This window comes from Salminus brasiliensis, chromosome 14 (assembly GCF_030463535.1).
Source record: "Salminus brasiliensis chromosome 14, fSalBra1.hap2, whole genome shotgun sequence".
In the NCBI taxonomy this organism is placed as follows: domain Eukaryota; kingdom Metazoa; phylum Chordata; class Actinopteri; order Characiformes; family Bryconidae; genus Salminus; species Salminus brasiliensis.
Genome location: NC_132891.1, coordinates 26,064,576 through 26,088,684, shown reverse-complemented (window position 1 = coordinate 26,088,684; position 24,109 = coordinate 26,064,576). Strand labels below are relative to the sequence as shown.

Sequence of the window (24,109 nt, the reverse complement as noted above, 5' to 3'; positions counted from 1 at the left end):
TGGAAAGGTTGCAAGGCACTGTGTGTGTGTATATATATATATATATATATATATATATATATATATATATATATATATATATATATATATATATATAATAATTGAATTTATACCATATATGAACTGTACCATATCTTTATATGTGTATCCATCTATATTAACTAAAGAGGCACGCACATGCCCCCATATACCCACAGCTGAGTCCTGAAGATGACAGTGTGAAGCAGTGTGAAGGCGATGGAAGCTGCCAGCCCCAGATCCAGATTTAGCAGAAGAGTGCAGAGGAATGTCACCACCCACACTAACCACAGATAGTAGGAGTGAAGATGCTGATTAGAAAAGAACATTAGTTGAGCTGTTGATGTTTATTGGCTTTGGCTGAAGGCCTGGCATGACAGATAATAATACAGCACTCACCAAGTCAACTTTGTTGCTCTTCCACAGGGACGTCTCTGTATTGCATTTGCAAATTCAATGGCAGACCGGACGACCTTGAAGCAAAGGCAAATACAGAAACAGTACCATTTAGCTGTTTCTGATAAGATTTGACACTAACAGTCCTTGTCATAAACATTCAGGATATATATTGTTTTGCTATTTAGCAAATTTGTGCTATTTAATTACTACTGTAGTTACTCTCTTTATCATACATCCTCTTTGGTCTTGTTCAACAGTTTGGTGTATCTTCACTTTATTTAATATTACTATTGTGAAGCAACCTCAGGGTAGAGCTGCTATACAAATGTTGACAAATATTTTACGAATTGTATTATTTCTTATTTCTGTGCACCTGTAGCTGCGTGTACATGTAGTGTTTATCTGAGACAGAATATAAATAAATAAAATAAATTTATTTTAGAACACAATTTGGGTTTTACACCATTCTGCAGAAAATCTGCTTTATCCAGTTTTCCCTTCATCAACCACTTATTTGCTGTTGATACGCAAGTCTAGCTAGTAGCAAGTTAGCTACTTCAGTTTTGTACTTGCGCAAGCCTTTTTGAGATAATTTACTAACTTATTATGGTTTGAGGCAAGGTCTGTAATAGGGCTGGGCGATATGGACAAAATTACAATATTTTGTCACGTAGACAAATTAGACAACCATATTACCCATTTGTGTTGGACACGGATGGAATTTGGCGTCCGCCTTTAACCCATCCATGCAGTGAAACCAGTAAAACACACAGTGATTGTAAGCACATGTGCCCGGAGCAGAGAGAGTGAAGGGCCTTGCTCAAGGGCCCAATGGTGGCAGCTTGCAGAGCCCAGGTATCAACCCACAACCCTGTCTTCAATAGCTGGGAGCTCTAACCGTTGAGCCACCACTGCTCATTTCGCCAGTGCTATCAAAATACAGTCCCATACTTAGTACAGTGATTTTTATTCCTTTTTTCTACTCCATTCAATTAAACAGGACTAATTACGCTCTCTGTAATGAGACGTGCAGTTTGTCAGTGTTGTTTCACAATAACACAATTTATCACAATATGAAAATAGCGTCATATTGCCCACCCCTAGCATGTAATTATTTAGGCATGTGGTATGATTAACTTATGCTTATAGCCTTGTGCAAAAAGCCATGAAGTTTTCCATGATTTGCTGCATTTGCTTAATCCGGTGGCAAAATACAGAGGAGAACTCCAGAAACCAAATGTGCATGCTGGTGTAAAATGTATAATTTTCTGCTTTCATTATGCCTTAAATCCCTTGAACCTATTATTTAATAACTATTATAAATGATTTTAGTTACTATAAAGTAGTCAGTAACTGAAACAAAACACAATATATTTCATTTCAGGATAGGGAATTAAGGTGTTGGGCCTTTAGGGGTCAAAGGGTTAAGTGAGCAACTCAAATAAGAAATTAATATAAGAGACATTACACACCTGGTTGCTGTGCAGAAGGGGGGGGGGCACACTGTGGCACCAGACTAGGGTCACCAAGGAATCTCTCCTAGCACTTCAATAGCATGATTGTGTAAAGCTGGTCATCATTTAATCGTCTGGTCATCTCCAAAATGGTAGAGACAGGAGAAGGCAAAAATGTCCTTTACTTTGAATGGAAGTCAATGTAAAATAATAGTTTATTCCAAGTAATTTAGAGCATTTCTATTGGTCTGTTTGTCCTGAATGATTTACACAGAGTACAGAGCAGCTACAGGGTTCGAACCATTGAGAAAAAATCATTTCATTGGACAGCAGCCATACATACATACACACACAGATCCACAGCTTTCTCCAGTCATTCTAAAGTCATGTCTTCTCTCTGTATGCTTAGTCAGGAGTGCCCTCTGCTGTCCCTGCTCCTCCATTGCAGTTCAATGATGTAAACAAACACATGCACACACACACACAAATGAACAAACTTAAGAGCAACTGTTACTCGGTACAACTGTTACTCGCAGCAACTGTAACTCCACTGTAAATTATCAAATGAAAATGGATTCATTTGTATCAATATATATACACACTATATGGACAAAAGTATTGGGACATCAACACAATGACACCCCATTCTAAATCCATAGGCATTAATATGGAGGTGGTCCCCCTTTGGAGTAACTGTCTCTACTGTCAAGAGAAAGCTTTCTTCTTGAGTTTGGAGCATTGCTGTGGATGTTTGATTGCATTCGGTGATCATCCAATCAGGATGTTAGATGATCACTACTGCATCTCCAACTCATCTCAAAAGTACTGGATGGAGCACCATCCATCATTCTAGGCAATTCATTTATGGCACTGCCAATAGGTTCATGGTTATCTACTTTAGAGAGTTCTATTATTCCATTGGCCATACTTCTCTACAGGGACTAAAAAAGCTGTGTATGTGTGTGTATTTTGTTATTTTAAAACAAAATCATGGTCACTCTAGCATTTAAATACAGTGTTTATAAGATGGTGATCAGCATATATTCAAATATCCAAACTTTTGACTGGTACTGTATCTAACCCTTTCTGCTGTACCATAATGTTTAACAAAACAGCTAAATGTGCTCCAAAGTCCAGATTATTGTCGATATATGCATGGTTTGATTCGAAGTAAGAGTGTCAGAGGTGTGTATCAGAGGCTGTTCTGTCTGAACACTAAGAAGCTGAATCGAATGATGGTCCATGCAGCATGTTCTATGTACAGGGAGTTCATCACACTCAGGAAAGACATCAATGGAGCAGCACAGCTACCTAGTTAGTATATAAGACTAGTTTGCTAATGAAGAATGACCGCTGTTAACTTGCTGTTAAGCTGACCTCAGCTTGTCTTTTACAGTCATTTAACCCCTTCGGGCAATTCAAAAGTAGCTGTTGTAAACTGTTGCCCTACAGGCAGGGGGATGGGAGGGGGGGTGCATTTTCTGTTTTGAACACTCTGTTCTGTTGCACTAGCACATGTCTGCCCTGCAGGTGCAAAAAAACAAAGTGTCCCAAGTCAGTGCCTGCAGTTGATAGGTTGATATTCTCCTGTGCATTGTCTGCTGCCCAAGTGCCCTGAACCCATCGGTGTCTCTACACTGTGGCTACAGTCTGGCGCGTCTGTAGTAGATTAAAATGTGATGTGAAGTGTGATTTTGCAGATGATGCTGCAGTTCTTCTGTAAAACCATTATTTAAACTCATTGTCATGGTTGTGTTCAGCTGTACCTCAAAAAATATTTTTAAAAGTTTAAATTAAAAGCCATTTTTTAAGAAATACATTTACTTTTTTACTTTAAGTATTAGCATTAATAGCATTAAGCATTAGGCATGGTGCAAATAGGTTCAGGTCTATCTGCTCTAGATGGTCCTAATCTATTGGTAGTACTTCTCAAGAAGGATTAGACAAGCTGTTTGAGTGCATTTGCACATCTGTGTCTGCAATGGGTGCAACTTAAAGTACCTGAACGTCTTCATAAGATGGGACGTCCAAAAGCATTGGGAAAGGCTGTAGTTTTTTTTAGCACAATGCATTATGACAATGTGGAGAAGAAGAAACCAGAAGTGATCCGGTATGAAGGGTGGAGTGTAGGCAGAAAATAAGAAGGTGGCCCATGTAACGGAAAGATGTGAGAAAAAAAAGGTTTCATTCAGGATTTTGGATTTACTTGTGTTAGAGTGCCAAAGTCTGTGTGGGTAGATTGGTATGCAGAGTACATGACTAGAGAGGGACCATGGAACCAGTGGTTTATACCAGTGGTGGGACGTGATCAACAAACAGAGGAAACACTAGACACACAAGAAAGACACAAAATGAATGAAGAGATGTGCACAGTACCTACAACCCTTAATCCTTAGTACGGTGAGACGACAGCCACAAGTCTTGGGTGTTGTGTGCTCATTCGCTCCCGTCCGCATTCACTCTAGCGTCTAGTGAGTAGAACGAGGGAGTAAGAGCAACTACCTTGCAGAGGTATTATTGCTATAATGCAACTGATTATTAATCAGTTTTATTTTCTTTTATTTTGTTATTTTATTTTATCTCATCACAGTTCAAGACAGCTCACTACTGTTACATTACAGTGCAATATCAGTGTATTGGATATCAATGATATCTGTTATATATGTTTTAATCACACACATGGGTTTTTAATGCTAAAATATTTGAAGAAAATATAAATGAAAACAACATGGCAAACCAAAACAAGATATTTAATGAACACCTGGAATATTTAATAATTCAAAATAATTGACTTAACAAACAAAAAAATCTCAGCCATGCATAGAATAACAGTAAATTAATAAGCTCATGTTTGACCCAGGTGTTCGCATAGCTTGTGCATCAAAGCGTCAGGGGATTGTGCTGTGAGAGGAGGGACTGGCATCCGGATGATCCTCCTTACTGTTTCCAAAACAACACAGCGCGGATTCCTGACAGATCTGACAGCTGCTCACCATGGCAACGACGCGCCGCTACCCCTCCTCCCTCTCACGGAACCACGTGCCAGCGTGTTTTGGTGTGGATCTGGGGAGGCAGAGCGGCAGCTGACAGGAGTCCACGGAGCGGGAACGGAGAGAGCGAGAGGGATGCTGGTGAGGTCTCAGCTTCGGAGAAGAACCGTCAGAAGAAAGGGAGCTATAAGTTCCTTCAACGATGGGAAGGCAGGAGGGCGCTGAGCAGAGGAGCGGCGCGAGCGAGACGTCCGCGCGCCACAAACCGCTCAGCGCCACCACGGGGGAGAGCGCGGGCGCGGGCGCGAGCGCGAGCGAAAGCCTCGCTGTGGCGAAAATGAATCCCGCCGCCGGAGTGAAGACCCACCAGCACAAGCACAGCCTCAAACGGCGTTTTGTCGTGCTGGAGACGCTGGGCAAAGGCACATACGGGAAGGTGAAAAAAGCAGTGGAAAGACAAAGCGGCAAAACGGTGAGTTAGAAATCTCCAGCGAAATGAAGTGAAATATGGTGAACTAGAAACTTATAAAAAGACTAAAAACTTGAGCCTGAAATAGATAAATTAATTGTTTCAGTTAATCTCTAAAATAATACTGCTATTGAACGAGACTGATATGAACCAGTTCGCTAAGAAATCATCATTGTTGATTTTTTTTTCCCTCATGTTTTTAATTTTAATCAATGGACTGTTTACGCCTTAGATACACCGAATATGATGCTGTCATTTCTAAAATGTCTTCCAGTTGTAAATGTAACCTTTTTTCCCGTTTCTGCATGTTTGATTGGCTAATTCCTAAGAATACGTTTGGTATTTGGATTTGGTGTGTGAGAATGACTGTACTGCAGCTCTATACACAGCTTTTACTTCTCTAAGCAGGTAATGTGGCTGAAAAGTGACTCAGTCATAACATCCCATTCACATCCTCTCATGTGTTTCCTTATTGGTTACAGGAGCCACAGTTTAGAAAAGAAATTCATTCAAGTGATACACTCTCATCCTACAGCAGTGTTTATAAGTTTAATGTATTGTAAAAGTAATATTATTTATGTGGCAGAGAATGTAAATGACTAATCATGATCATACTTTTAATTCATAAACAGAATTTACTGTGATTACATCTGAAATCAGCGTCTTCAGTTTCTTCTTCTGTTGTTCTAGATAAATGTTTGTAGGGATATGAATTGCTTCCTTTGTGTCTTTGTGTGCATGTGTCAGTGTGTGTGTGTGTGTGTGTGTGTGTGTGTGTGTGTGTGTGTGTGTGTGTTTAAGACTGATGCAGTGTTCGTGGTGCACACCATCCGTCACTTTCATCCCTCAATCTGATGATTTACCACCCCCTTCATCATGTCTGTGTCTATTGTCTATGAATTAAATATGCGATAATGGAGATAATCTCATAAGCCAGTTAGATTAAGGGAAGTCTCCTCGTCAGCTTGAGTAAGAGCGAGAAATATTCCAGAAACCTGCTTTATCAAAGCCAGAATTTCCACAGACAAACACTGATATTATTGCGACAGAACTGGGGTTGGGGTGATGGGAGAGTTTCAGTGACCGGGGAGAGGGGTGAAGGGCTGGGCCAGATTGGGGTCATAGTGGATTGGCAGCCTCCCATATGGAGAGAACGCTAAAGAGAATATGGCCAGCAAGAGGGGCTTATAACTGCCCTTCTGGGCCAGAGGAGACATGATGGATACTGTGTGAGGTTTGATTCTCTGCTGAACAAACGGTGTTAAGCTTGTTTACTGTCAACCTTCGTCACGCATCAATGACTCTAATGCTATGATTTGATATCTTGTGGATTCCTTAGGAAGTAAACGCCAACACCAGTACTAAAAATCAGCTGATACTGACAGCCACCCAGTTTTTTTTCTATAAAAACAGCATACAGCATTTTACTTAAAAGATGTCATACATTTTACACACATTACAAAAACATCACTTTAGAAAAGGATAATGTACGATAATGTACAAAGTATACAATTTTATCTAGTTATACCTTTTACAAATAAAAAATACAAATGTATTACTTATAGTGCAAATTTAATATTAAGGTATTGTAATTCTAGTAATTACAGTAGATAGTATAATTGTGGATACGTTTCTTACATTAATGCTAGGCTGCCTGACTGCTAATGTGATCATATGACCTACTTTATTATGTTTGGCTTTGTGTTGCACTCCAACCATTCTGTGATGTGTCAGGCTGGATTTATTACAAATGTGTATGTTCCCCCTGATATCAGCCCAGTAGTGGGCATCAGACTGGTGCCATCTGCCATATTTTATCTTTTTGATGTCAGATAGTCTTTCACGTGCCAGACAATGGAACAATACCCCTGAGATCAGTAGGCTTAGTGTGCACAGGCAAAGGGTGAATGCCAGCCCACATCTTCAAAAAGCCAGGAGAACTACTGTATGTAGGTCACAAAAACAACAATAAAGCATGTAGCTGTGATCTAAGAAATGACTAACTGACTTCTTCAACGAACTTGTTTATCCCTGACTGTTTAAAGGTCAGATCAGGAATTTACACAACTTTAAAATAACAGAGGCTTTCCAGAACTATTATATTACAGGGCAAGTATTCTCTTTGACAATGAACTACATATAGGTTAATTGGACCATTACAGTGTAGATTCTTTTATTTGAGCTAATGTAAGCTAATTCGATTTTTATATAGTTGTGTGGAGGTTTATGCACCTTTCACCAAATGGCATATTTTGACATTTTTTAGTAAACCCAACCTCTAGCTAGGAAGGTTTAACTAAGTCGAGTGGTGGGAGATCCTTCCACTGTGCAATATTGCTTGCATAAACATAGTCTTCATGGAAGAATCATAAAAAGGAAACCCTGACCGCAACTTCAGCCACATAACTCAACATTTGTAATGTGCTTACAAAAACAAAATACTAACTATAGGTTACGAAAAAAACTACATTACATGAAAAGAAGACCTTGACCAATGTGAAACATGGAGAAACAATGGATTCCACAAATACCAGCAAATCCTTTTTTTATCCTGTTCAAAGACTGAAGCAGAAAAGACGATGGCTTCAACTAGAAAAGTGCATTTCCTGAAGAAAATGCTAAGCAGCCTAAGGGGTTCTCACTCGTGCTCGGCAGTTGCTAGGCTTTTTCTACATGGTCACTGGGGCAAGCCTGTCCTTTCTAAGGGCTTGCTATGGTGTTCCTAGGTGGGAACGAGTGGCAGAGCCGCTCGCTGTCTTCAAACGCAGACTGAGGACCCACCTCTTCAGAGAATACTTGGGCGAATAGTAGAGTGGTCACCTTGTTGACTTGTGTTTAGTAGTGTTTTAGCCTATTCAAACTAGCTGAGGTTTTTCTTGAGTAAATAGCACTTTTGTAAGTCGCTCTGGATAAGATGTAATGTAACGTAAAGAGACAATGTCGAGACAATGTCATTATACTATTTTTAATTACCCTTGTCCTACGTTTTGTCCTACTACTAACTACTAGCTGCTTGATAGCCTCTGTGAAGCACAGCCTTAACTGACGACAGCATGGTTTATGTTCTGTTTATGTCCATTTATTACATCAAAGCGGTTACAAGTTCAGACATTGCTGGACCACCTCTTTTCTTTGTTATTTTAGTCAGAAAACTAATTAGGTGTTCCTTACATGGGTTAATTTCAGCTGTGCTTGCCTCATTTATCTTACGCCTAAAGGCATAGATGTAATTCATGCTGGGGACGCTGGGGACATGTCTTCACCACTTTTTGAAAGTGCTCTGTGTTTAAATGACTTTTTAATAACATTTAGCAGAAGGAATCAGTTCAAACATTTTCGAAAATGCCACCAAGACCACGCAGAAATGCTAAACAAGAACAGTGTGTGCTAAGAGAATGGAAATAGTAGCTAACTACTATTTGTTTTGTTGTTTTCTAATAAGAGGTGAGTGCAGTGGTTGAGTGCTGTTTGATAATAGGTTGATATTAACAATTCCTTCATCTCTCATTAGACACAAATAGCATTTAGTTGTTTCAAAATGTTTCCTATATTCAGTAATAGGGTCAAATGTAACATTAGTGTATCCCATCTGATGCTGAGTAGTTAAGCTACATTTATATTGTATCCTAACTGTTCTGCATTAGATGTGATACATTAATGTTACAGTTTAACCGAGCTTTAAAGTTACAAGCTAAGATAAATATCACAGTAATAATGCAGTAATAAAATGCTCAGATTACTTGGATCTCTATTTGATTTGACTCCCTTTTGGACATCTACTTTTGGCAATAAAGAAACGTTCTTTTGTCTTTTTGCTCCTGCATTTTTGAAAGATACACCTATGACTGAAGGTGATGTAATTCCTACTGTTCCTGGAAAACCTTTAAATGTAGGGTATCTACTTTTTGGTTTGACTGTGACTGTGTGTAATGCTGCTGATCTTTGCATGTATGTTTCAGGTGGCCATGAAATCTATAAGGAAGGAGTGGCTCAGTGATGATCTTGACAGAGCCCACATCAAGAGAGAAATAGAAATCACATCTTCTCTGTCACATTCAAACATTATCCAGATTTATGAGGGTAAGACACACACTAAGACACACACTAAAATACATACTTAAATATGACTGCCATATGCCGTATGAACAGGGATTAATGCGCTCATACTCTCTGTTAAAGGTTTACAATATGGACAAAATACCAGCATTTAGTTTAAAATATAGTAAATAGTAAGTAAATATGAGTGCATAAGACTGTGGTACACCTTGCTGTGTATTAAAAACACAATGTAAATCAAAAATCTTACCTGGTACAAGATTGTGTATTTTTGTGTTGTATTGCATGAATGCCTTAATGCTTAACGTTTCTTTAACCCAGTCCAATAATTTGAATGGATAACTGTTAACGTGTCTGCTGTTTAAGAGGTCAAAAATGAATTCTGTGTGTTAAGTGTTTGAAAGCAGAGAGAAGATAGTGATGGTGATGGAGTATGCCAGTGGAGGAGAACTGTATGAGTACATTCAGATGAGACAAAGACTCACAGAGGAGGAAGCCAGATGCTTCTTCAGGCAAATCACCTCTGCAGTGCTTTACTGCCACAAAGTAAGAACCTACACACAGCAAACTATACACATCTGGCATCTAGCTGACCGACCAAAACAGCAGTAATAAGGGAACACCTGCCCCCTATGTAAGCATGAAGACATTTCTTTTGTACAATGATCATTTGAAAGAAAAAAAAAAAACAAGTCTAATTCTTCAGGGTCTGGGTGAGGGTGGTGTTTCCCCTTAAAGGGAACCTGCAGCAGGCTCAAGTATCAGGAAATCCTAAGAGAAAGCATCATGCCTTCTGTGAGGAGGCGGAAGCTTGGGTGTCACAAGCATACCTACTAGTCCAAGCAATCCACCAAAGCTTGCTTTCTGAAGAAGTCCTGTAGTATTCCGGAGAAGTCGCCACATTTGCCTAACTTGAACCCCTTGGAAAAACGTTGGTGGGAAGGCGGTTGCAGCTCACAAACCCAAGATTATTAGTGAACCAGAGGTTATTGCCCATGTGGAGTTGGCTAAAACTCCTCAGGAACGCTGCCATGCCTTTCTCTGGCTATGCATTACATTTACAGCAGATCATAACAGCAAAAGGGTGCTCTAGAAAGTACTAAAGACACTTAAATCTGATTGCAACTGTATATTTATATTGTATAAACGTGGAAAACAGTAAATATGGACCTTTAAGCACATAATACGCTTAAGTTGTGCGTAGGGCAAATTACCATATAAACGTGCATTCTTAATGTCATTTACAAAAGCCAGTTACTGAGCTACTTTGAAAATTCCAAAGACTTAAAACATGTACATTTTAAATGTACTGAAATATGGCAAATCCTCTAATCCTTAAACTCTTACTTCTGGTGAGAACTTGACTCCTGTTTCCAAATCTTCTGGGGATCTAAAGATTTCAGACTTCACATACTGACACAGTTCACGTTTAGTGTACTCACAGGGTATGACAGAAAATGTGTATTTGAATTTACCATGGTAAAGAATAACATGATTTTAGAGAATGAAACTAATGCTAAAGGCTAAACTTCAACTAGATGATGAAAATGATCACGAAGGTTGGTAGCCTATATGCTAATACCATGTGTTTCAAAATTATGTTTTTTTCTTTCTATTAGAATGGAGTAGTTCATCGAGATCTCAAACTTGAGAACATTTTACTGGACCAGGACTTAAATGTCAAGGTAAAATTAAAATTGTCTTTCACATACAGCCAAGAATTGTATAATATGGTCCATTTTGCATTAATTTAGTGCAATTTCTTTTAGTGGTACATACAGTGGAGGAAATAAGTATTTGACCCCCCACTGACTTAAAGTTTTAATACAAAAAAATAAATGAAACGTCTCATACTTTTATGGCAGTTTTATTTTAACAGTGACGCATAGAATATCAAAAGAAAAACGGAGAAAATTACATGAAATGAGAAATAAAAATTAACTTGAATTTCATTGAAGGAAATAAGTATTTGACCCCCGAGTAAAACATCATTTAATACTTGGTGGCAAAACCCTTGTTGGCAAGCACAGCAGTCAGACGTTTCTTGTAATTATTTTATTAACCAGCTCCTCCTGTGTAGTTCTTGGCTGATTTTTAACCTTTCTCATGATCAATGAGACTCCACAAGGCGATATCTTGCATGGAGCTCCAGACCTAGGTCGATTGACAGTAATGTTGTACTTCTTCCACTTCCGAATAATTGCACCAAGAGTTGTCACCTTCTCATCCAGCTTCCTACTTATGGCTTTGTAGCCCATTATAGCCTTGTGTAGGTCAATAATTTTGCCCCTGACATCTTTAGACAGCTCTTTAGTCTTGCCCATGGTGGAGCTGTTGGAGTGTCACTGAATCTCTTGGCAGGTGGCCTTTTACACAGGTGACAATTTGGGACAGGTGTCTCTCATGCAGGTAACGACTTCACTGAGATTAGGGTGTGTCAGTGGTCTGTGGGAGCCAACATTAGTCATGGTTTTTAGGGGATCAAATACTTAGTTCCCTCAATGAAATGCAAATTATTTTTTTATTTAAATATTATTTAATTTTCTAGATTTTCTTTTTGATATTCCATCTCTCAGTTAAAATAAAGCTACCATAAAAATCCTAGACTGTTAAATTATTTGTCAGAGTACAAACTTTCAAAATCAGTGGGGGTTCAAATACTTATTTCCTCCACTGTATACTAGTGCATGGTAAAATATTAAAATACAGTGAAAATCAAAATGTAATTAAAAAAAAACAAAACTGTACAGTAGTTATATATGAGACTTAACAGCTGGAAAAGGGGACTTTTTTATAGGTCTGCACTCTTTTTCTCCAAACACACTTATGCTTATCACAGCCCAAGTTCTATTTTAGGTTTATTAGTCCACAGGACATCTGAAGGACAGAAAAACAGGACACCACTGCACCAAAGCCAAGATCTTTTGCAGTCAAACTGGGGGTCTTGATTTGCTTTTTAGCAATCCTACAATTCTCTTGAAAAGTTTCAAAGATACAAGCTAATCAAACTCTGAGAACACATCACAATCATTTTTTTATATGAGAGATAAAATTGTTTGAGTGCCCATTTTTTAAAAAATATTTTACTTGATATATGACATACACTGAATACTATGACCAGCTACCTAACACCTAACACTAAGGCCTTGGATTGGATGACACTAGCAAGACGTTGTAGCATGGACTGTATTAGGTGACGGTAGGTGTTCATTATGGAGGTTAACTTGTCCTGTCTTGCTCTGGACCACTCACTGGAGCTATAGTGAAAGTGTACCAGAAATGGACTTCTGACACATTGAGTGCCTCCCAATGGCATAATAATGGTGCCCTATGGACTACTGATACCAGTGGGGAACAACGACTCCAGCAAGTGGTACAGAACAATCGTTGTGACCAGTTAACCTATCTAATGAACACCTTTGTCACCTAATACAGTTCATGCATGTATTTTATGTATGTAGATCCCTGAATGCATAAACTTTTGTTTTTCGTCACAGCTCGCCGACTTCGGTTTGTCTAACCAATATCAAAATGGCCGATTCCTGGACACATTTTGTGGGAGCCCCCTATATGCATCACCAGAGATCATCAATGGGCTGCCATACCAAGGCCCAGAGGTGTGTTTACATGCAGCTAGAGATTCTGTTGCCACCTATACCATTTAATTTAGCTGTACCTACCTATAGCCTACAAGACACTTTAAATGATATGAGTCAGCCTCTAGCCTGGCCACGAATGCAAACTGCCCATGCACAGTAACAGTAGTCATCAACCATAAAGGGGTTACACAACTCTGACATGTCTATGAACATGAATATGGTCATTTGATTGATATATTGTGTGTGTATTGCAGGTGGATTGCTGGGCTCTAGGCGTATTGCTCTATGCTCTCGTGTATGGTTTGATGCCTTTTGATGGAGAAAATTATAGTGTCCTTAGAGAGCAGATCAGTCAAGGAAGGTACAGGAAACCCAACACTCACTCAGGTACTGTCTCATCACACACAATCTCAGCAATTGTAACTGCACATGTTAAAATCATAGAAAAGTTGAATCTTTGGTGTACCAATATGATCAAATGCATTCATCGCTCAATGTGAGCAAATATGAATGAAAGAAAAGTGTTTAAATTGTCTAAATCAAAAGCAGGATCACCAACCTATATCAATTATTCCAATAAAAATAGAAAATATGACTTATTCCATTTAAATCAAGCACAGCCTTGTTGACAAAGAGCCAGTATCTTACAGATGGTTAAGGTTTTAGTAAATGTGCTGTATTCTTTTTCTACAGATGCTTATGCTCTGATTGGCTGGATGCTGACAGTCAATGTAGAAGAAAGAGCCACTGTGGAAGATGTTTCAAAGCACTGGTGGCTTAACCCAACCTGCACAATAACTACAAATGACTGCAGCCGCAATGATTTTAATCTTCCTGACGATTCTACTCTGCTTGCAAACATCCATCACAGCTTTCCCCCAAAATTAGAGGATGATGGAACACGAGGCATCCTCATGTCCAGAAAGAGTCATAAGGAGAGAACAATTCAGCACCTTGACTACACCACCTATTATCCATCTGCACCTCCAACCTGGCATTTAGCATCACATACGTGCCAACTTGCCAAACTTGCCAAGAAAGGCATTCTGAAAAAACACTACACACAGGATGAAAACACATCCTCCCTTGAGAATTCAGACACGGGACAGAAAGACAGCGGTAGTAAAGTCATCTTCCAAAAGAGTGACAGTAAAGGGACAGAGGATAGTAGGAGGAGGAAGGGTATTCCCAAACGAAACATGTGCTCAGCTCTTCACCTGTCATCAGATACAACTGCAAACCACAAACTAGATCCAACATGGTCAAAGGGCAGTATCCATGACAACAGCTGCTTAAGTAATCCATATAAGGAGGAGGATCTGGAGATAGAGATTAGACTATGGAAGACGTGATAGGTTGCATGCTTCAAAAACACTTTAATTATATACCTCAAAGAATCGGCACAATAATGTATTTTCTTGATGTCATTCATTTAAAAAAAACTGCTGTTCTCCCTTCAGCTAAGCGAGTCACCACCATATGCTACTAGCCTTTTCTTCTAAAAGAGATGAAAGGTTCAAATTAAGAAACTAACTAATGTTTGACTCTTTTGTTGGCTGGAATCAGACTACCACTCTGTTTTCCGTGGGATTTTGTGTGATCAAAACACTTAATAAAATATAATAAATGTTAGTGTAGATAACTTTAAAATAGAATGAGAAAAATATCTTGAGAAATAGCCCCAAACCCTGTTACCTTGAATATGTGATGATGAGAATATGCAAAACACAGATTTGACTGCCCTCATATGCAATTATCGAGCTTGCAAATGATGTACAGGGCTGCAGGACCTTGAATCTTTCTGAGGAAACTAATCAGTTCTCCTCTGAGATCAAGATAGACACAATGGCCTTAAAAGAATATGTTAAAGCAACCATGGGTCTCTTAATCCTAAAAGTAGTAGAAAAAACAGGGTACTGCAGTTATAGCCTTTATTTCAAGCTAGAGAGGTTAGCATGAAGTAGAAACTTGTGCTGGGGAGGAGATGGAGGGGGTTATTCACCCTTGATTTCCGAAGCTTTGTTGCTTTCTCACGTGAGGAGTAAAGTCTCTTTTTAGACAGGAGGCCAGACTCTGTCCTGTATGAGGCTGATTAGCATGAAACAGTAGCATTAGCAATAGTCAAATCCCAGATAAGCTGAGACGTTTGGTCTTGTGTGGCCCATTAATCTGCTCAAATTGTTCCTTCTTGAGCATATGAATGTGTATTTGTATTTCCTATGCTTTTATAAAAAAAATGTGCCAACAGCATTTCAACAGACATTTTTTTCTTTCTTTTTATTTTAAGCTGAAAAGGCAATATGCCATAGAACAGAACCTAAATCTTAAAGCCCTTTTTTATACTTATACATTTTTACAAAATATGAGGTGTGAAATAATTAAGACATTATTCAAAACACATTAAAACAATGTCCTTCTGATTCTGTTCCTCTGTCATTCTGTAACCTGAATGGGGTTGACAGAGAAACACCACGTCTGCTCAAGTGCCATCAGTAAAGACTTGACCCATGACCGCTAATCTAGCACTGAACGGCTGTGTGGGGCAGGACAGCACAGGTGCTTTCTTTCTTTCACCAGGAGTTAATGCTATGCTTTCCGAGGAGCCAATGCCAGAAGGAATCTTCTCCCCTGATGCTTCCACTGGGTGGTCAATTGGAGATTTCAGTGGCTCTGATAGGCTGAGAAGGATGTCCTGTAGCTCCTTGCGTTCGTCCTGGTCCTTGCTGCAGCAGTGTAGGGCAGCAGGGTCGAGCGGATGTGCCTCTGTATTAAAAATATAGCCCCCTGCACCGAGAATGCAGTCTCCCCGTGGACCTCCCAGCTCAAACTTTGTGCCATTGTTGTGAAGGAAGTTGTCAGGGTCAAACAGGAGGTAGAGATACTTAATTGTTTCAGCCAAGAAGAACGACTCCATGCGGTTATCTAGCTTGTGGTCCCTCACGTCCTTTATCTGTGCAAGAAGGCACAAGAAGAAGAATTTAACAACTGAACAAGGGAGTTGGGGGTGGGGGGGATATGTAGCCTTTGAAAACCACACTCTGTTACCAGGACTGACCAATAGATAAACAAATCTATACTGTTAATAATGACAAGGCAATGCCTCAATTATACCAGTGGTGGGAAAACATGCTGTACAAGGATCAATGCTTAAGTACTCACGCTAGCAAAGCCACATTTAACACGGCTGATTTTCTCTATGGACTCTACTGCATCCCGGCCCAGCTGTAAATATGTCAGGTCGCCTGTTGCCTTATACAGGTACATGGCACTCTCTATCAGCTCTGAAACAATGAATAATAGAAACAGTTACTTTTGTTTTACATATTTTCACTAGATTATGCAATATTCTACATTTTGTACATGCACCTTCACATTCTCTGAAGTAAGAAAAGACTTGGAGTGCTGGGAGGAGAGTGCTAATCAATGTTTCACAACCAAAATTCTCACTTTTTATTTCAGTTATTTTACAGATCTGCATGTACCTGGACGTAACGGATAGCCCTCTCGCTTGTCCACTGTGTAACCCTGAGGAATACTGTAGAACTCCGGAAGCCCACCAAACTGACGCCATACTGTGTAATAGTTCTGGAAGGTTCTTGTGGCACTGTCAATATCCCCTATCAGACTCTGAAATGGTTTCATACACACCAAACACAATTATTAAATAAAACAGACATGAAATTGAGTGAAATGGAGTGAAGCAACTGAGAAGTCACGATTAAAGAGTTTTTACTCCAGATGCATGATGAAATTTGAGATAGACAGTCTGTGATTTACACTTCCACTGGTAACAGGCATATGCTTGTCCACTTAGGTTCATGGCATTGCATATTAGTCTGTCTAAAGGAAATGAAACTGGCTGTCCTCTCACCTGCAGCCCAGGCCAGAATGCCTCCAGAGATTGAAAGACAGGCATGGAAACTGTCCCCTTATGCATTTGCACCCACAAGTACCAGTCATCGAACTTGGTGTAGTTCTTTATGGACTTATCAAACTCTACAACACAATTAAGAATATTTCAGGTCAGCAAAAAACATTTGTCCTTTATATGCCTCTATGGTTTTGATTAGACACAAGTTAATTTGCAGACAAACGATAGTAGTAGACTACAGTTATATTCTGTATGATATCACAAGAATGCTGACATACCATGAAACATGGTCAGTAGTTCCTCATCTTGCAGCAAAATAGCACCCTTCACAAGGTACTCAAAATACGAATCAACCCCTGCTCCAATACCTGCATCCTGAGCAACCCACTTTGAAGTGATAACATCAATATGGTTTCCAACCTGAAAGAAATTAATATATATATATACACACACACACACACACACACACACACACACGAAAAGGTTAGGACCCCCCATGAAAACCTTTGTCATATGGATATTTGATCTTCATTTAAACAATATTGGGAGATGTAAGGAACTAATAACTAAACACATATAACTGTAGAAACATATACATTTAATGAAAACACTATTTTCATGTGAGGAAAAGGTTAGGGTGCCCTATTACTTCTTCAAATACCCAAAATTAGAACCAGGTGCAGCGCATCAGCTACAGATTTCAATTACTTTGGTTTGCTCTTGATTGGTACAGTAAGTGTTATTACCATGGTGAGATCCAAATAGCTTTCTGAAGCCTTTAGGAAAAAATTGTAGATGCATAGTCTGGAAAAGAATTTTAAAAGATCTCAAAACACTTAGAAATCAGTCGTTCCACTGTCTGCAAAATAATTTACAAGTGCAACAACTGTCAGCATGGCCAGGTCAGGCCATTCTTGCATCTATCATCAGAAAGAAACCACACGCACCTTTGATTTTCATAGAAGGTATGCAATGGGATAACCCTTGCTGGCAAAAATATATATAATCAGAGCAAGACAAACGTTTTCAGAGAACACCTACATGAAGTCCAGGATATCTGGGACAACATGCTTTGGACAAATGAATTTCAAAGTTGAATTTTGTTGAAAGTTGAATGGGACACAAATATCAATGTCATTATATATATTATATACTTCTTCTTTAAGAGGCTTCTCTGTCCTCCACTCATTACCTGTATTAATGGCACCTGTTTGAACTCGTTAACAGTATAAAAGACACCTGTCCACAACGTCAAACAGTCACACTCCAAACTCCACTATGGTGAAGACCAAAGAGCTGTCGAAGGACACCAGAAACAAATTGTAGACCTGCACCAGGCTGGGAAGACTGAATCTGCAATAGGCAAGCAGCTTGGTGTGAAGAAATCTACTGTGGGAGCAATAATCAGAAAATGGGAGACCTACAAGACCACTGCTAATCTCCCTCGATCAGGGGCTCCACGCAAGATCTCAGCCCATGGGGTCAAAATGATCACAAGAACGATGAGCAAAAATCCCAGAACCACATGGGGGGAGTATTGGGAGAATGTCTTATGGTCAGATGAAACCAAAGTAGAACTGTTTGGTACAAACACAACTCGTTGTGTTTGGAGGAGAGTGAATGCTGAGTTGCATCCAAAGAACACCATACCAACTGTGAAGCATGGGGGTGGCAACATCATGCTTTGGGGCTGTTTCTCTGCAAAGGGACTAGGACGACTGTTCCGTGTACATGAAAGAATGAATGGGGCCATGTATTGTGAGATTTTGAGTGCAAGGGCATTGAAGATGAAACGTGGCTGGGTCTTTCAGCATGACAATGATCCCAAGCACACTGCCAGGGCAACAAAGGAGTGGCTTCGTAAGAAGCATTTCAAGGTCCTGGAGTGGCCTAGCCAGTCTCCAGATCTCAACTCCACAGAAAACCTTTGTAGGGAGTTGAAAGTCTGTGTTGTCTGCCGACAGCCCCAAAACATCACTGCTCTAGAGGAGATCTGCAGGGCCAACATGAATGGGCCAACATACCAGCAACGGTGTGTGCCAACCTTGTGAAGACTTACAGAAAACGTTTGACCTCTGTCATTGCCAACAAAGAATACATAACAAAGTATTGAGCACTGTCAACTCTTTGATCTTATATAGGATATATATATATATATATATGAAGACCCACCTCTTCAGAGAGTACTTGGACGAATAGTTCTATGGTCGCCTTATTGTATTGTGTTTAGTAATGTCTAAGCTTGGAGGTATCTTTTGTATTAGTCTATTCTAACTAGCTGAGGTTTTCTTGGGTAAATAGCAAAGCACTTTGTAAGTCGCTCTGGATAAGAGCGTCTGCTAAATGCCGTAAATGTAAATGTAAATATATATATATATATATATATATATATATATATATATATATATATATATATATATAGGCCAACCCCAATCATATCCAATCACAGGGTGACTCCACTTAAGTTATAGCAACATTTTAAGCAGTATCAGTGAAAACTAAATGCACCTCAGTGCTTTTTTGGTGTCATTCAAAATATTATTGTGGGTTATTTTCTGTAGAATGTTGTGACAAAATGAATCAATCCATTGTATAATAAGTCTGTAATGTAACGTGGACAAGGTGAAAGGGGTGTGCAGACCTTATGTCTTGTAAATATAGGACCCTCATGACCCTATGCAAGCATTTCATTCAGCATTTCATTCAGTGTAATACGAATCTGATTTAAGGTTTTAAAGAATTTTTGCCTGTGTTTGTAGCGCACTTCATCCAAATAACATGGAATCAAGACATGAATTCATGTGATGAGAATGCATATCATTGACCTAAGGTACTGGAGCTTGTAATTGCATATGAACTCACGTTCCTTTAGAAGCAAACATGCCAATTTAGCTAAATCTCAAGGAACTTACTTTGCTGTGTTCTATAAATCTACTTTGCAAAATGGTTTTTAAAAAATCTCCTGCTTAGAACTACTGCACAGACAGCTAGAGCATGCATTGCTAAAAGATGATGAGTAGTGCCACTAGGTCTGGCAAAGATGGATGTTGTGCAGCACTTAAAGTAAGCAGTTTTTTACCAAGCCAATATCGGAGCGGGTCTTCCAGAGGGAACTAAGGGCCTTGCGGGCAACGTTTTCAAACACAGGATCGCCAGTCAAGTGGCTGAGGGTGGAGAACTCCAGGATGAAGGTTCCCACCCCAGCAGTGCAGGTAACGGGGGTCTCAGTGGGGTTGACTCCCCTCAGCAGGTTCACTGTGCCATAAGGCATACCAGTTGGTGTGTGGAATGCTGGAAAACACAAAGATCATGATGGAGGCAAATATAATAGAATAGCTTTGATTTATTTGTTTATTTTTATTATTAAATAAAGTTAAAATGCTTCTCTACATAAAAAAGCCATTAAGATTTTTGTGCCTAGTTCACCCAGAGAAGCCTAGGTTGCAGTTTAGCTAAGGTGATCAATAAAGATCTATTTCTGAACAAATAAATGTATATATATATATATATATATATATATATATATATATATATATATACACACATTTATCTATTTATTTGTTTATTTATTTATTAAACCGTGCTCTAATAATTTTCCTTTGGTGCTGTGTGAACCTGTAAACTCAACTGCATGTGGTATAGTGACTTCATTGCTTTACAGTCACATTTTAGGTAGTAACATTATTACTCCTGTGTGTATTAATTCCCCACCTGGGAGGAGTTTACGTGCTGCATCTTCAGCCATACGAAGCAGTGGCCCTGAGCATGGCCAGCCCTCCTCAACCTCCACCCCAGCTTGCTTGGACAGCAGATGGGCTGAGAGAAGTCCACCGACCACTACATACACACAAATACAAACAGAAATTCCCATGAGCAACTTAAGCATCACTTCTTCAAGTTTAAAGTTTACACATTACTATGGGTGTGATTACACATTGTGACACTCAATTAATGTCATAAATCTAATCTTACCATTCTACTAATGAGATCTGCCTCACAGCTGTAGTCTCATTAGTGAATTAAGCATCATCAGTGCGGTCATCAATTTTCATTATTATTTATTATTTCATTATTATTATTATTTCATTATTAGTTTACAATATTGTGAGAATATTGAATATATAGTATCATGAATCCAAATTAATTGTGGGCTGAGATTATCATTACACTCCTTCATAAACCAGTTACAAACCACTCTGTATAAACAGATTCAGCAAAGCTTTTTTGTAGTATAGTATTACCCCCTATCCTTAAGAAAAGTATGAAATCAGTTGAAGTGATCTGATACCTGGAATAAATCAAAAGTAGGCTCAGGAATAAATGATCAGGTCAGTGGCATAACCACCCACAGCAAATTGAAGCAATTGGACTAGGGGCATGGCCAGTCTTCATTGGACCACATATATATTATTACTTTAATATTATTACTGCAATTTCACATCCATGATTAAACCATTAGCCTATATTAGAGCACCAATTTCGCATAGAACAATAGCAAATAACAAGCAAATTACCTGATCATTTTTGCAATTCAGTGAAATAATTGTTTTTAATGGGACAGACTCATGAGAACAGGTTTTGTACCCCAGAGCGCATTAGATCCTAGTTACACCACCTAACACGCCCTCACCTCGTATGTTTGTCTCAAACACAGATGCATTTACATCAATGTCAAAATCCACAGTGTCCTGAAGAAGAGTGGCCACCCGCTGAAACTCTGTGTGGTTCCCCAGTATCTGAGAAAATAGGCAGAAAACATGATTCACAACCAGAAGCAATCAACAAAACCAATGATATGTTTCATGCAAAAATATTTTTTAAACATTCATACCAGCAAAGTATCCAAAGCATCAATGAGAGTGAGTGAAAAACTAAGATCAGGGAAGAGAGAGAAATGTTAGGCCTATTTAACAATTATGCAAGCAGGTCTTTCAAGCCATGCAGCAGGGCAGCCCACAAACCTAGAGCAACTAGGATAGCCCTTAAATGCTGCTTATCAACCAGATAACAACATTTGATCAAAATGATGCAGATTTGTGATCAGTTTGATTATACCTGCCCCATGTATCTTGTCCATCGCATGTCAGTGGTCGGAGCTCATCATATGGATATGCATGGTCCAAATAACTGTTGTAGGCATGGTAGAACATGGACTTTATTCGATGTCTACAGAAAGAAAAGAAGTGTAGAAGATAAGAGGGTGTGTGCTGCCTAAAAGCATTTGTTGCAATGGCAATGGGAAATAATCTAAACACTATGATTAGCATATTTACTGTAATAATTACTTTACTTTTTGAGTTATCCGTAATACAATAAACACTGTTTCCAGAAGGAGAATAAAATTCATATATTTTTTTTTATTAACACTGTATTTATTACTGTGTTTTGTAAGTGTACAGTCTACACACTGTCCTCGCAGCTCTGGTTTGATTTTTTCTGTGATGACACTCTTCCATGCCAGCTGTGTAAATATCATTTTGAGCAGTTACACATATCTATAAATCGTATTATACTAGTCAGAACTATATTTTGAAAAAACAACAATTACATTTTCACTACTAGAAGCTAAGTTATAGAGCTCTTTACATGGTCAGAGCATCCATATATTTAGCCACAGCCTCATCTGTCAAGAAAACGTTAATTTCTTAAATTAACGTTAATATCTCGAGAAGCCCTAAAGGACAAAGGATTTACACATTTCCTTTATTGGAAATAATAATTGTTCATTATTATTAGTTTTAGCTTGTTATTTATATCATTATCTCAACATAAATAAAGCAAAAAAGTTTAATAAATAAATAAAAGCAGGTTGGGGTCATGTTGGCAGATGGTAACTGCCAAGTGCTGCAAAGAAATATTTATCTAGGAAAACCTAGGGTAAATGGTACCTACTAATCTCACAAAATCTATTTTTTTAGGGTACAAGGCATAAATGATATTCAAATGCTCATATAAAATCATTTCACTTAACTGCATTTTAAAACCATTTGTATGTTAATAAAAAGACATATCTTTAAAAGCAAAAAAGACTTTGTATTGTACCCATTAAACATGCCCCTGTTCCAATTAAGCTCACAACAATACATTTGATTTAAAATATTTATTTAAAAAATCACTGCAGTTCTATTTAAAAGTAAAGAGCCATTTTAAAGTACCAAACCACTAACATTCAGCAACAAGCCACTGAAATTGATTAGTTATTTCATTGCCAGTGGTGAATGAATGGCGTCATGTAGAACTGACTAGATGGATTGGTTATGGACATTTAAGAGGATGTGTGGGAGTTTCAGTTTGTGTAGAAAATGCATTATTATTATTTTAAAATTAAACATATAACATCAGATAATAGAAGATTATAATTTTAAAGCTGTGAAATCAGTGAATGTTTGAAGCCTGTTTCATTTGTTACATTAAAAAATTGTACATTGCTTTAATTTGAATGAAACGTATTGATCATTTAAATCTATTAAATGACATGTTATCTTTTTGATGTCACACTGACGCTCTCTGGTTTACTGTACCCTTTAAGCTCACCTTGCAATGATATTAAAAATATCGTCAATATAAGTAATCATGTAGTCATAATATGCATTGGTAGTAACATTAAACTCTAAAGTTTGCAAAATAGTTGTAATACAAATCAGTTTCAAAATATTGTCAGTTTCTTATAGGTAATTTGAGCTCAAATATGGCAGCAAGCGTGCTCGATAGGTACGTTTACTGTACCTTTTGCTCTACTACGCAATTTTATTAAATGAATGAATGTGATGCCTATATCATAGTAATTCATGTAGCTAATAATATATCAGGTTATTATCGCAATATTTGTTTAAAGCTAGGGTGATATTTGCATTTTGTTTTACTGATTACTGATTTCATATCCTAACATATTACCAATATATTCCAGAAGTAAACAGTGCATATATATATATATATATATATATATATATATATATATATATATATACAGACTGCATCCTACGTTACTGCAGTCCGGCAGTCCTACAGTATATAAAGCAGCTCGTGCTACATCACTTGAGCTAAGTCACCTGTAATGAGCCATCTCCTCCTCTGTGAACTCGCTCCCTTTGACATGGCTGATGGACGGAGACAAGTATGCTGCACAAAACACGGCGCTGAACAGGAGAGTGAGCATGAAGCTGCCCGGAGTGAGGGGAAAACAAGGTAACAGAAGACGTTCAAGCTACATTTATTTGACACTTCTCTCCGGTTTGTTGATGCAGGAAGCTCGC

At 38.5% G+C, this 24,109-nt stretch overlaps 2 protein-coding genes across 5 annotated transcripts in view; one reads left to right on the top strand and one right to left on the bottom strand.

The window, feature by feature from the left end:
* The window catches only part of LOC140577164 (NUAK family SNF1-like kinase 1), a 21,186-nt gene extending 5,956 nt beyond the window's left edge, over positions 1–15,230 (top strand). The window contains exons 4-10 of one of the 4 annotated variants that reach the window (XM_072697003.1): positions 4,732–5,333; positions 9,290–9,410; positions 9,781–9,932; positions 11,006–11,071; positions 12,848–13,003; positions 13,240–13,372; positions 13,679–15,230. In XM_072697003.1, the coding sequence (XP_072553104.1) occupies positions 5,064–5,333; positions 9,290–9,410; positions 9,781–9,932; positions 11,006–11,071; positions 12,848–13,003; positions 13,240–13,372; positions 13,679–14,337 (1,557 nt within the window). In that variant the 5' untranslated portion in view covers positions 4,732–5,063 and the 3' untranslated portion in view covers positions 14,338–15,230. The remainder of the gene's footprint in view (positions 1–4,731; positions 5,334–9,289; positions 9,411–9,780; positions 9,933–11,005; positions 11,072–12,847; positions 13,004–13,239; positions 13,373–13,678) is intronic. The other 3 variants (XM_072697002.1, XM_072697004.1, XM_072697005.1) reach the window with 3 other exon arrangements.
* Positions 14,903–24,109, bottom strand: edem2 (ER degradation enhancer, mannosidase alpha-like 2). The gene is made up of 11 exons (XM_072697001.1): positions 23,906–24,109; positions 21,912–22,022; positions 21,688–21,727; positions 21,487–21,592; positions 20,568–20,693; positions 19,936–20,147; positions 17,135–17,276; positions 16,857–16,981; positions 16,468–16,612; positions 16,145–16,266; positions 14,903–15,935 (listed from the first exon to the last, which is right to left on the bottom strand). Exons 1-11 carry the CDS (start codon positions 24,010–24,012, stop codon positions 15,465–15,467), a joined length of 1,707 nt encoding a protein of 568 aa, XP_072553102.1. The 5' UTR covers positions 24,013–24,109; the 3' UTR covers positions 14,903–15,464.

Coding starts and splice junctions, on each gene's coding strand:
- edem2 (XM_072697001.1), bottom strand. CDS start 24,012: ATGCTCACTCTCCTGTTCAGCGCCGTGTTTTGTGCAGCATACTTGTCT. Junction 16,982..17,134: donor ACTACTGACCATGTTTCATG/GTATGTCAGCAT, acceptor ATTGTGTTGTAG/AGTTTGATAAGTCCATAAAG. Junction 15,936..16,144: donor TTAAATGTGGCTTTGCTAGC/GTGAGTACTTAA, acceptor CTTCTTGCACAG/ATAAAGGACGTGAGGGACCA.